The sequence below is a fragment of the Chaetodon trifascialis genome, chromosome 15, assembly GCF_039877785.1.
Source record: "Chaetodon trifascialis isolate fChaTrf1 chromosome 15, fChaTrf1.hap1, whole genome shotgun sequence".
Taxonomy (NCBI): Eukaryota; Metazoa; Chordata; class Actinopteri; order Chaetodontiformes; family Chaetodontidae; genus Chaetodon; species Chaetodon trifascialis.
This window is the reverse complement of record NC_092070.1, coordinates 10,626,878-10,640,502: the sequence shown is the minus strand read 5'-3', so window position 1 is coordinate 10,640,502 and position 13,625 is coordinate 10,626,878. Positions and strand designations below refer to the sequence as shown.

The 13,625-nt window shown below is 42.2% G+C and overlaps 1 protein-coding gene across 1 annotated transcript; it reads left to right on the top strand.

Moving 5' to 3' along the window:
• Positions 1-4,634: 4,634 nt before the first annotated feature.
• On the top strand, positions 4,635-13,162 carry nubp1 (nucleotide binding protein 1 (MinD homolog, E. coli)). Its single transcript, XM_070981984.1, has 10 exons — positions 4,635-4,688; positions 5,729-5,833; positions 6,010-6,143; positions 7,122-7,190; positions 7,333-7,365; positions 7,467-7,557; positions 7,710-7,864; positions 9,999-10,109; positions 11,026-11,212; positions 11,686-13,162. The coding sequence occupies exons 1-10, from the start codon at positions 4,658-4,660 to the stop codon at positions 11,736-11,738; spliced, it is 969 nt and encodes a 322-aa protein (XP_070838085.1). The 5' UTR covers positions 4,635-4,657; the 3' UTR covers positions 11,739-13,162.
• Positions 13,163-13,625: the final 463 nt, after the last annotated feature.

Sequence of the window (13,625 nt, the reverse complement as noted above, 5' to 3'; positions counted from 1 at the left end):
CTGCAAGCAAATGCACACACACACACACACACACACACACACACACACACACACACACACACACACACACACACACACAAAAGCATGAACACAAATGCATTAACGCTCATGCACACAATATGCTCCTTATGATGATGAGCGATGATTTTGCATAGGCCATGTTTAATGCATGAGGCCGTGTGTTACTTTGCATTTTCGTTAGGTGTGGCCTGTGTGACAAACAGTCCTATAACTGGGCTGAGAAGGCAACTTCTCAAAACAGGTGAAACTGCTTGCACTTTATTAAAACCTTATGTCAAACTCAAATGTCAAAATCTTTGTCCGTCTCCACAGACAGACACATATTATGTGGTGAGACACTGGAGTGTTGGCCAACAAGGTGCTGTTAGAACAGCTAAAATAGTCTCCAAGGGGACGACCCCACATAGCTGCAGCAGCTGAGAATTTCATAAGAGAGGGAGGAAAGAGGAGGAATGGAGGGAGGAGAATGGAAGAAGGAGGGGAGGATCTGAGGCAGAAGAGCGACGGAGGAGGAACCCAAACCACACAGAAGTGGTCGTTAAAAGGATGGGAACCTGTGACATTCTGTCATGCTCTCACAGGGCAGCGTCTGCAACCACGAGGCCACCATGACTCTCTCATTCGTTTCAATGAGACCACTGCGATGGTACCGCAGGGTGCTGCCACAGAGAGCTCAGCAAAACAACTCCTCCACATGAAACGAAAAAAAACATTGTAATTGCCCTCCAAAGTGACACATATAACCATTTTCTGATCTGACGACACTTGTTATGATCTCATAATGCAATGGTTACAGTTTGGTTAGGGTTGGACTCAGAAGCGACTTGGTTAGGGTCAGGGAAAGATCATAGCATGGGTTAGATTACTGCTGTGTCATGGTAAGGGACTGATCGGCATCATTCTTACAATAATAACCAGGTTGTTATGGTAAAAGAGCGATTGATTGAGAACGTTCTCCCCTTCATCCATCCCAACTCAACATCACCAGACTTCCTCCTTTGCTCCCACAGGACAAGAATCACAATCACTTTTGGGCTGAATTGGTTGATCTTTCATTGATCATTATATCTTCAGAGGACGGTCTCAAAAAACCTCATCCAAGAAACACACATTTGATACTGCAAAACAGTTGACTCTGTGTCAACAGAGCAGCGCAAACATGTCTAACCACTCATTGAAGTTACTTTACCTTGTACACACCCACACCAAGGCGGGCCGTTGCGCTGTTTCTCCACGGGACAATTTTGAGTCTGAATGAAGTAAAACAAATGAAATGCTCTATGAGCTATTATATCCGATCACAGGTTCAGTGTTAGTTTGTATTGTACGTCTGAGGAGAGAAAAATAAAATGAAATGAAATAAAATGCAGGAGCGCTCTGTTTCCTCTTATACTTCATTATTTTTCACATGCAGTTCATTAGCAGCAGCCTGTCCAAATCACACCCATCATTTTTCCATAAACGACTTACTTCCTCTTTCCTCTTCAGCTGTGTGATGTCTCTGCCCTGCCGTGCTGTCTCTCAAACACACACACACACACACACACACACACACACACACACACACACACACACACACACACACACACACACACACACACACACACACACAGCCTTAACATAACTCACACTTTTTCAATAAGGATTAACAGAGGGAGTGTGTGTGTGTGTGTGTGTGTGTGTGTGTGTGTGTGTGTGTGTGTGTGTGTGTGTGTGTGTGTGTGTGTGTGTGTGTGTGGCATTGTTCCCAGTGTGATGACTGCTTATGCAGCCAAGGCTTAACTTTTGTGCTGAGTAACTCTGTGACCAAAACCTGACCTGAATCTATTAGTCTGTCTGTGTGTGTGTGTGTGTGTGTGTGTGTGTGTGTGTGTGTGTGTGTGTGTGTGTGTGTGTAGAGCACTTGCTGAATGGACAGAATGTCTCTGACTTCATGATCGACTATCTAGTCAACTGAACTGTGTGCATGTCTGTGTGCGTGTGTGTGTGTGTGTGTGTGTGTGTGTGTACATTTGAGATTTGACAGATGATGGCATCATTAAAAAATGAACTGCATGTACTTACACAAAAGTTAGCATGTTAGCATTGTTGTAAACATGTTGCTAAAGCATTTAATTCAGCCTCACAGAGCAGCTTGTGTGCCTGTAGACTAGTCTTGTTTTAACTATATACTCTCAAGAGTGTGCATCAATTTTATTTCCCAGAATGTCAAACAATTTCTGTAAAGAATTATTGCATCTTACATCTTTACAGAAATTGTTTGACATTTTGGGAAATAAATGCACACACTTGACTGTGGTAGCAATCTTCTCATCTAGCTCTCCACTCGTTCGCCCAGTCCAAAAACACTTCATCTCATATGGATATAAGTGCCCAATAGGTGAGATATGTGTTTTCTCTCTGTCTGGAGATTCCGCAGAGCACAGTAAACTGGACAATGTAAGCTTTGTCTGTCTTTCCTCTCCATTCAAAGAGCTTATTCAATCTTTTTAGTGCTTCCATTAAAGGATGAGGAGAGGCATGGGAGGAATAGCGAATGCGGAAGAGGAAGGACGTAATAGCCATTTCACAAACCTCTCCTCCAATGCCGAGTATCCAGCTGCACTGTTGTCGTTCTCAGACTTTCATCTCGCCTCGAGGGATGAATTACACACCTAATGACACCCCTGCTCTCTTTGTTCTCTCTCTCTGTGCTGCACCTCTTGCTCGATCTGTTTATAGTGTTGCATGTGTCTGCATCAGGGTCTGCCAAGGACTTTTCTCACTTTTTTTGCCCTTCTGCATCAATAACATCTCACCCTTAATGTCCATTTATAACAGTCTCATGTGTATCTACAAAACCAGGATAAGTCCATACAGCCATGACACAGCAGACCATATTTATGAAAACTCTCAGGTGTAACTTTACCTAATACAATATAGCCATTTATAATCTATTAATTGACAACCTGCCATGCATGTGAAGGCAGTGGTGAGCAGTGAATAAAGTTTGCCGATGGCATGTGTGACAAAGTTTGTCAGTAAGTGATGGATGGGGCAACACAAAGAAAATATCACATTACACACTCTCAACAGGGCAAATAACTGGGGGAGGGGAGGCATACACACACACACACACACACACACACACACACACACACAATGGAATACAGAAGTCTGGCCGTGTAAAAAAACACAGAAATGCGTGTGCAGACATATACCGACAAGGATACTTAAGACACTTGCGCATGCTAGTAAAGGATCACACACACCTAACAATTCCCCCTCTCACAAATGTTACTCTGTCGACCAATCGCCTCTACCGTGTAGAGGCGATTGGTGCCATTGAGCCATTAAAACGGCTTTCTCACAAAGTTTGAACGTGTTTGAAAAGACAACACACCACACACACACACACACACACACACACACACACACACACACACACACACACACACACACCTGTCGTTTGAAGGTTAGAGAGGTGGAGAAAGATGCAACAAGTTCCACAATGTAAAGCTGCTGTATGTAGCACTTCCAAAGCATCGTTCTTAACTGTAACCAGAAATATAAAGTATTTACAAAACAATATGGTGTTACTCATGTCAACTGCATTGTTGATGCTTCCTGAGGATATTACCACACACTGAACTTTAAGGTCCCCCTGGGTCACAGAGCGTCTCACCTTTGTTGTTTGTTATGCACTCAAATGTCATATTAGTGTAGAAATATTACTGATGTTAAACATTCACATGCAGGAACTTCAAAACTGCACTTGATGACATTGTAAGAGCATGTTGTGTCAGCAAAGACTGATGTGAAAAGAATGAGCATCGCATGAAGCCACACATTGTCAGAAATCAGTTCAGATCTATTCTTTTCAGCAGCTTTAATTCACGGTTGTATGAAACTTGAACACAAGCCCTGTTTTTAGTCCCTGTTTCTATCTGTCTGTCTCCTCTCCTCTGTGTGTGTGTGTGTGTGTGTGTGTGTGTGTGTGTGTGTGTGTGTGTGTGTGTGTGTGTGTGTGTGTATGAGAGAGAGAGAGAGAGAGAGAGAGAGAGAGAGAGAGAGAGAGAGAGAGAGAGAGAGAAGGGGGAATAACTGTTGCCGCCGTAACTGAATCAACAGCACCTCCTACTGGTCACATTGCGCTCAAGTAATCACAGCAAATTTAGGACAATACAAATTAACTTCTTGCTGCTAATTCAGGGTAATAATCATTGCAACATAATTGTTTTAAACAGAATACTGAGGAATACTGAATGCTGAGTTAATGCTGAATACTGTCAAATACGGAGTGACACTGAATGCTAACCTACTAACCTAATTTTGCAACTAAGAATGTGTTATCTGCTTTTGTCAAAAGTAATTTGAATTTGAATATTTTTTCAGTAAAGCTGACATCTTTATGTAAATTGCATTTATTGTAAATATGAATGTTGTAAGTATTATTTCAGTATATATTGGTATATGTTGATTTATACAGTGTATACACATTTTCTGCAGCTGCATTATCGAATCAGTGATGGAAATTCAAGCTTGTAACTGTTCAGTGCTTCATTGAGGGCCTGCTAAACTCTGCTCATGTCTATGGATCATGCTGTGCGTATCCGGAACCATCGAAGGGGGACGACTTTAACGGAAGGACTCAAAGATGGCGGACGTACCAGATAACGCACCAGAACGTGAGTTTTTAAAATTGTTTTGCTGGGACTTTTACCTCCAAGACTTTCTAGTTGACAGGCGGTATAGCTTTTTGTAATACTGACTTTACTGTGAGGTTGTGGTGAATTTTGAAGAAACGTCTAATTGTTGCTGTTAGTGCCGCTGTCGGCTAACTTCTTACAGTATGTTTGTTTTCATGGTTTTTATATCCAGGCAGGGTATCAGCTAGCAAAAATATCATGAACTGTACGCTAGGACAGCTGCTGCAGCGGTTTTATAGATAAAATTAAACACGTATTCAACCATAAAGTTATGTGACGCAGAACAGAGGCATTAGAGAAAAGTGAGCGGAATAATGCCATTACAGAAGATTTTTTTTTTTTTTTTACCTGAACAAGATAATAAAAACACAATGCTCGTGAAACAGTGCTGAATATTTTTGGTCCACTGTCACACTGACGTTAATCGCTTAAAACTTGCTGAGTCACTGTGACACAGTTCAGAATCAGCGCGGAAAATGACAAAAGCTACTGATGCTTCTTGTTAGTCGTATTGTTCTTCAATGTAAAATTGTATAATTAATGTAAGCTATTATGTATCATCCCAGAACCCTATGTAATCCCCTAAACATGCAGTTTCCTCTAATTATCTTTTTAATCAGTTATCCTATTCATAGGATAATAATTATCCTATGGTTTCAATAAAGAAATGAATAGATGAGTCATTAATGATGAGTAATTATAACTGAAACCCCAGACCTTGTGTTTTGTCTGGCTGCACTGCTCCATCAGATGGAGATATTTGTGCACTTTGTGTGACATTTTTGTGTGTTTGGAAACTCTGGTGTCTCCACTAGAACATAAAGAAAAGTATTATGGGTTTGATTGACGTTTGCCTGCACAGCATGAGTTTGAATTGACGGTCCCACCAGCAGGTTTTGTGGTTGAAGAGGTTAAAATAAATATAGCTTACCTCTTGACTTTGGGTTTGATTCTCATTAGTTGAAGACGATCCGATAAAACAGACTCACTGACTGCTGATGTCTGTTTAATGCTTTCAGACTGCCCGGGTACAACAAGTGAGCAAGCAGGAAAGTCCTCCTCATGTCAGGGCTGTCCCAACCAGAAGATCTGTGCGTCTGGAGCCACCAAGGCCCCTGACCCTGGTAAGACTGTGCCCACATCATGAAGTAGATATGTAAGTAGAGTAGGGCTGGACAGTTCAAGTGACTCATGATCAAGCCGAGCTTCTAAACATCCAGTATTTCAGTCAGCTCTTGCTTTGTCTGATTTGAGAGTCTCATCTGCATCCTGAATCTCCTGCTCCCTGTCGCTTCTCCAGCCATAGCAGAGATCGGAGAGAAGCTGTCAACAGTCAAACACAAGATCCTCGTGCTGTCAGGAAAAGGAGGAGTCGGGAAGAGTACCTTCAGCGCTCACCTGGCTCACGCTCTGGCAAGCGACAGCACGAAGGAGGTGATGTAAACCCGCGGAGCCACCTGCCGCTGGTTCAAAATCTCAGACAATTAAGGCTGCCAAAATATTTACTTAAACTTGCACATATTACAGCTGGGATCATTTTTTCCCTTCAGATTCAAAGAGGACGCGTTGTCGTGTGACAGTTTCCCTTTTGAGGGTTAAAATGAGTTTGAACTTGTGTTGTGTGGTCCCTCAACCACCTCTGAAGCTGCGGTTTACTATGCCCGGTAACCCAGTTACTGTGCACTGTAGAAATGATCCAATCACCACTAGAGGTCACCGCAGACATGGTTTAAAGAGGTTTAAGATCATACGGTTCACGTTTCTACAGCTCAAATCATATGATCAGTTTAGTCGTTGTTACGCTGTGATCTGGCTCATTTCTAACACAGCAGTCAGGTTCAACTTAGTATGCAGCTGCATTTTAAACCCCTTCAAGTTCTAGTTTAGCTAAACCTGGTCTAAACCACAGTTTAGGACCAGTCTGTTCATTATTTATTTCTAGGTGTTCAGATGAAGCTGTCTCAGGGTGTCCAGAACATACCTACTGTTTTCTAATGTTCATCCTCCGCTGTCCTAATATTGACCTCAGGCCATTAACCTGTTTAATTTGAGTGTTTCTGATGCGTCCACATCAACATCAGTGGACGTCTCACAATGACTCTACTTCTGCTTAAACCACATTCAGCTGCGCATGTAGATGTTGCCATCCAAAGAATGTGGATACAGCCTTGTTGGCCATCCTCCTCCTCTCCCTGCTGTCCAGTTTTATCTCTCTGGCCTTCGGGTCACTTTGTTTGAGCTTTGAGATGGCACAATAAAGTCTCACATTGCAGCTCACAGCTAAGAAATGCTCAGTGGAGTGCTTGAGAAATGCCATGAAGGCCCAGATTACAAACCCGAGTCTAGGCTGTCACAGACTTTACTACACTGGAGACTAAAGAGTCTTTGTTTTTCTGCTCTCTCTGTGTTCAGGTCGCCCTGCTAGATGTAGATATCTGTGGTCCATCCATTCCTAGGATCATGGGCTTAGAGGGGGAACAGGTGAGTTGTGTGTTCATTCAGAAACACAAGGAAACAGTATTTTTTTTGTCTTTTACATAAATCATGTTGTGCTTTTACTGCTATCATTACTCTCTGGCTTTATACATTGCCTTGATTCCTTGATCTGTCCTCTTGTGCACAGGTTCACCAGAGTGGCTCAGGCTGGTCTCCTGTGGTCAGTCACTTCAAGTTTTTGAAGCTTTACTTCTTAATGTGCAATTTTCCAAAGAAACTGTTAATATCATAAGAGTATGTGTCTGTGTGTGTATGTTGCAGTATGTGGATGACAACCTGGCGGTCATGTCTATTGGCTTCCTGCTCAGTAGCCCTGATGATGCTGTGATATGGAGAGGACCCAAGAAGAATGGTATAGTGTGTGTGTGTGTGTGTGTGTGTGTGTGTGTGTGTGTGTGTGTGTGTGTGTGTGTGTGTGTGTGTGTGTGTGTGTGTGTGTGTGTGTGTGTGTGTAAACATTTGTTTTCTCACACTGTAACTTGTGTGGCGTTTGTCTACAATCAGGGATGATCAAGCAGTTCTTGAGGGACGTTGACTGGGGGGACCTGGATTACCTCATTGTGGACACGCCCCCTGGCACCTCTGACGAACACCTGTCAATTGTCCAGTACCTAAGCTCCACCAATGTTGATGGAGCTGTCATCATCACCACACCACAGGTAGCACACACACCCACACATGCTCATACTTTTAATCTGTGACAGTTACTGCAGTCACATTTGTAGCATTTACAGCAATTGTAAAGGGAAATTCCACCCTTAAATACCATCTGCGTCTGCTTTTACTCCACCTGATTTGACTACTTTGACTTCAGTTGGTTATTTCCTACATTTCCCAGAATGACTTTGAGCCACCTGGATTTCTTTGCTCAGCCGCTGGTTTTTATATAACTGATGAGTAATCATCATACTGTAGTAGTCGCGATACTGAAAACCACAAAGATATTCAGTTATTATTATATAACTGACAGAGAATGAGAGTTGCCACCGGGCTAAAAACATGCAGCCACACCTTTTACTCAAAAAGCAACATTGCTGCAACTGCCATGCATCATGAAATGACTTTAGCGACACACTCCATGGGGCTTTCGATATCCGTGCCTCTTTCTGACTCAACTCTAATTCAGTCACACTTAAAATACTGTTTTTTCTAGGCAAAAAAGGTTTTGTTGGAATGTCCTCAAGTAAAGAACTTCTGTCTCGAATTTACAACAGCAAATGTTAGAAGAGGACAGGAGTGAGTCATGAGAGTCTTAAGCAAAGGGTGGGATCTAATTTTATCTTAATTGGGAAACATCTCGCTGTTCTCCTCCAGTGACTGTCACCAGTCGCCTGTCCACCTACATGTTTAACCCACTGCTAAATTCAGTAAGGTACCACTCATTGCGGGGGGTAACAGGAATTAATTCTGTGAAGTGTAAACGCATGAGGCAGACTGAGGGAAAGAGTTTAGTCACCTGAACTTGACCACATTGTAATCACCAGATGTCAGTTGTCACATGTTGTGCAGTAGGCATTGCGTTCTCACTAAATACATTTTGTTCTTGCAAATTAGTCCTCCTCCACACAAAGAACAGCAATTGGCAGTACTTTTTTTTTACAGTGTCATTCAAGAAAAACTGCTTGTAAGACTCTCTGCAAACATCCAGTTACAATATGGCAACCAACAGATGATCCACCTTTACACAGTTATAACCCAGCGTGTTTTGTAGTTGTTTATGCAAGAGTCAATAAAAGCAGTAAAATGGGAGCGAGACATAATATATAGAACAGCTGTGGAGAGGAAAAATAAAGCCGGTGCATTGGCCTCTTCTAAGGCAGATGTTTTATAAAATCTGTAGGTACTAAAAACTGTATGTATTAACACATAAACACAACACAGTACAGTCAGCCTTTAGTTGCTGATGGCTCCCTCTTGCACAACTGGTTTGATAAGGGACACACCTTAAGCATTAGGTGGGCGTGTGAACTAATTGGCCACCAAAAAATCTGATGTCATTGCAGGAGAACAGATTTAGAACCTTTAGATCTGCTGACACACACATACATACACACTGACGTCGCAATATAAACTGTAAATTAACCAACATAAAGCTATATGTAAGACAGTGCTCCAGTATTCTTGCTTTCTGACTGAGACCTAATGTTGCTATTTTGGGGGTCCTTGGTTTGTAAACAGCGTATTGCAAATGTACTACTTAGTCAGTAGTAGTCTACAATCTACTGACTGTGTCTCACAATACATTGTACTGTCTTGTCCCTGTACAGTGTTTGCCACATTGCTCTTGTCGTCAGTATGTGTCCCCAAATCAGTTTTTACTACACACGATGAAAAGGCTTCATCTGAGCAAACGCTTCCTGTTACTTAAAATTAGACGAGGACTTACAAGGTCGGACGGCAGAAGAATCACTTCCTCATTCCATCAGCTCTCACTTAACCAAAACTAACCACACACACGGTTGGAATTACCCCAGCCAAGAGGCCGGTCTGGTCGACATCAGCTGATGAGTTTCTGAGCTCTTAATGTGAAACGGGAATTTTTGTTTTTTTAATCTCTTTCCCAGCACATTCCCTTGAGGAAACAGCTCACTTTATCAGGGCTCAAGGGAACCATGATAGCCGTTGTGAGGGAGGGGAAAACAATTTAAGCTAATGCTTTCTCTTTCGCTCTCTCCTGCTCTCTCTTTTCTTTCCCTGCTCTCTGTATTTGCCTTTTCCTTTCTATTTCCCTCTCCCTCTCCCTCTCCCTCTCCCTCTCCCTCTCCGTCTCCGTCTCCGTCTCTCTGTCTCCAGGAGGTATCGTTGCAGGACGTGCGAAAGGAGATCCGGTTCTGTCAGAAGGTTAAGCTGCCGATCATCGGAGTGGTGGAGAACATGAGTGGCTTTGTTTGTCCTTCATGCAAGGTCATTGATTGATTCTCATTTGCATATATACAGTGATGCTCTATATTATTATTCTGGCACTCCACTAGAGTAGCTCTGCGTGATTTACAGTTCAACCAAGCTCCTCCTCCTGCCGTCTGAAATGAGCTGTTTTAGCTCCTGTCTCTTTAAGGCCCACCACCCTAAAAGCCCATCTTTCTTCTGACTGGCCAATGGCATAGAGATATGGAACACTATATTTGATAAGGCCCGCCTCGCTGATTACTGTGGTCTACTATTTAATGTCATTTTTTTATCAGCTAAGTGTGATCACCCAGATCTACAACACATTTTCAACAGAAAGTGTCTGCACCATTTCACAGGAAGAGACACACGTTGCATTCACAGATCTTTTTATGTTGTTCCTCAGCTCTTAAAGGGCCACGTCTCCAGTTTGACACATTGGTTTGTTTTTCCACTTGAACTACCACTCAGCCGGTGGGCTGTATTATATCCTCAGAGGCTGTGGGGGGAGTTTTGTCAAGTCTGAGAAAAATGGCCCAGATGACATCATAGTGATCATCAGAGTCATCTCAGATTTGGCTCAGATTGGGCTCATGGGATGTGGCATTTGAACCAGACAGGAGAGGTCTAATGAAAGATGCAAGTGAGTTGATAGGTGCATTGTGGGAAATGCAGTGTTTTTGAAGCTTGACGTATACTCAGAGCTAAAAATCAGGATTCCTCAGCCTCCGCTGCTTGTTGAAACACTGTGCATTGTGCATGATATATATCTGTGTGCAACAATTTCATTTGTTCCTGACATTAATGAGAACAAATTTTACAAAATTCTGATGGATTTCAACCACACGGTAACACAGATCCAGTGTAATTTAGGGTCCACAGAATCTGAAAATGCATTCATGGCTGAGACTTTTGTCCGTCCCCTCTCTTGTAGAACACGTCCCAGATCTTCCCTCCCACCAGCGGTGGTGCTGAACGGATGTGTGCCGATCTAAATCTCCCCCTGCTAGGAAAGGTACCTCTGGACCCGAGGATAGCACGAAGCTGCGACGAGGGCAGGTCTTTCCTCAATGCAGTCCCTGACTCTCCTGCTGCTAAAGTCTACCAGACTATTGTGCAGAGTGAGTTTTTTCTCAGATTGCATTAGCGAGCATCTCCGGTGTCTATTTGGTTACCCGTTGTGAATTTTGCGACATTCTTTGGCAAAGACGTTTGACGCAGACACAGATATATTCTGGCTTCCAACGAAGTCCATCATTATTTTTGATGACTAGATGGTTTTCTTGATGTCCCAATTCCTGATTAAATGTTCTGAAAGAGGAAGTGATCGCTTTGCAAATGGGAAGCAGTCGACTAAAGAGGAAGACGCAGAGATCGAAATTCAATAACTGTACTGACATCATGAGATAAAGTTGAGGAATCAAATGTGGTTTGTGTTACGGAGAATTCACTCAGTGTTTACAGGCAGTCAGTCAAACACACACCACAGAGATCTTTAATACCAGGTGTATTTGTTTGTCTGTGTGCTTGGAAATCTTCATTAAGTCCATCACCATCATCATCATCATCATCACACTCCTCTCTCCTCCGCCAGGTATTCAGGACTACTGTTCCAACCGTGTGACAGAGGAGCAGAGCACCACCTGAGCCCACTCTGATGGAGGCCATGTCGGACCGGGAGACCAGACAGATCACATGATGAGAGTGTGGTAGAAAGGATGAACTACTGAATACGACACAAACATTAGAACACAAATATCGTTAATATTAATATCAACATCTTCAATTTTAGCTTAATTTTTTATATAACTGGGACTGGTTCCACTTCATAATGAAGTGAATATTTAGAAATAATTACAGCTTTAAACTGATGAACCAAAAAATAAATTCAATTGGGCAATGTTTTTTCACTACTTCATCCATCAGTTCATAATTGTTTTCGGTCCTTTCGTGGAATTTGTGACGATATGAAAAATATGGATGATCACTCGACTTGTCCTTCATGTTAAAGTGTAATATCAGCGTGGAAGGTGATCACATGTCATGAAAACTGTCAGTTTGTCCTTGAATGAGACTGATGTGGATCTTGTGATCCTAAGATATTGAAAATATACTGACAGTTCTTATGGTTGATGTAAAAGCTCTTTGTGCTGTAGTAAGCAATTTGGTATTTGAGGAAGTTAAGTCTCAGATCACGTAGTAAATCAAGCATTAGTGTCAAACAGTTAACCATTCCCTACAGGGACAGTGACTGAGTGGTGTCTGCGTGTCCACCGGCCGTCGTCGTCTGGTTACAGTGAATCAGTCGAATGATGGTACCGTCAGTGGGATTCAAACTCAGCCGATCACGTCCTCTAAATAGAAAGCACAGCATCACCAGCACAGTGTTACATTTCCACCTCACATTTGATTCTGTTGTCTCTGAGATTGTAATCATTCCACATTTGAAACGAGGAGAGAGTGTGTAGATGTTAAAGCTCAGATTCTGACTCAGTTGATCCTGATTTACAGTAACTACACCAACATTAGAGGCTGATTCCCTGTTGTCTTTTCAGTTACTCAATTATTTATTTGTCATGAACAGTTGGTTTGGACACACGTTGTTTGTGTAATGCACTTGCTTTAACTGATTTCTAAAATAAATGACTAAATAAGAAATCACATTTAAAGACTTTTCTGTTGAAGATAGCAGTCCATTAATGATGCCTTTTGTCCTTTATCTGTTCAGGTCTAATCAGACATTACTTGAGATCACACATTTCAGTGCACAAGTTTCACCAGGTCTTGACATCATGTTTTATTTCTGTGCGTGCGTGTGTGGGTGTGTGTGGGTGGCTGTGAGTGCTCTGGTGTGTTCTTTGCTATGCATAGTCGTAGTTCCTCCGGGGTTCACTAAAAAACACATGTGAAACTGCATTTGCATCCTGCTAAGACAAAACAACAGCAGCCACAGCTACACGGGCAAAGTGTCAGTCACTAATCTGTGTGTCCCATGTGGCTCCATAGTTACTTTATGCCTGTTGAGTTGTATGACTTCCAGCACGATGCTATTTTCCTCCATTTTAGGCAGTAAAAATACAAAAAGAATAAAAATAATAAAATAAAAATACAAAAACTGCACAAAGTCAGTTTAATTTCCTAGAATACATGTGAACAATTTAAAGCAATGAAGGACTAAGCAGTAGTACACAGGAAACTGTGATACCTTATTCTCACAGAGGGTTCACCGGAAACCACACACAGAGGTTAATGATATGGTTTGTCACTAACCGAAAGCACCGAAAGCATTGCACTGAATTGTTTTTACATGAGAGATAATTAAAAATATATTTCAGCGTCCTTTAGAGCGAAGCAGAAGTGTCTTCCACTATTTGAGGAGAGGGAGCCACATTAACGAGAGCAAAGCAAGCAAGTTCATATAAAATGTTTTCAGTTTTCTGATTGTGCCATGGTGTTTACATTCTAAAGCACGAGTAAACACACTCGCACCTCCACACAACCCTGCGGGAAGGTGCCACATGGCCAAACGTGTGA

What these genes read in the sequence shown, in the direction of transcription:
- nubp1 (XM_070981984.1), top strand. Translation starts at nt 4,658, where the DNA reads ATGGCGGACGTACCAGATAACGCACCAGAAC. An exon ending in CAAGCGACAGCACGAAGGAG is followed by an intron (nt 6,144 to 7,121) that starts GTGATGTAAACC and finishes CTCTGTGTTCAG; the next exon opens with GTCGCCCTGCTAGATGTAGA. An exon ending in CTACCAGACTATTGTGCAGA is followed by an intron (nt 11,213 to 11,685) that starts GTGAGTTTTTTC and finishes CTCCTCCGCCAG; the next exon opens with GTATTCAGGACTACTGTTCC.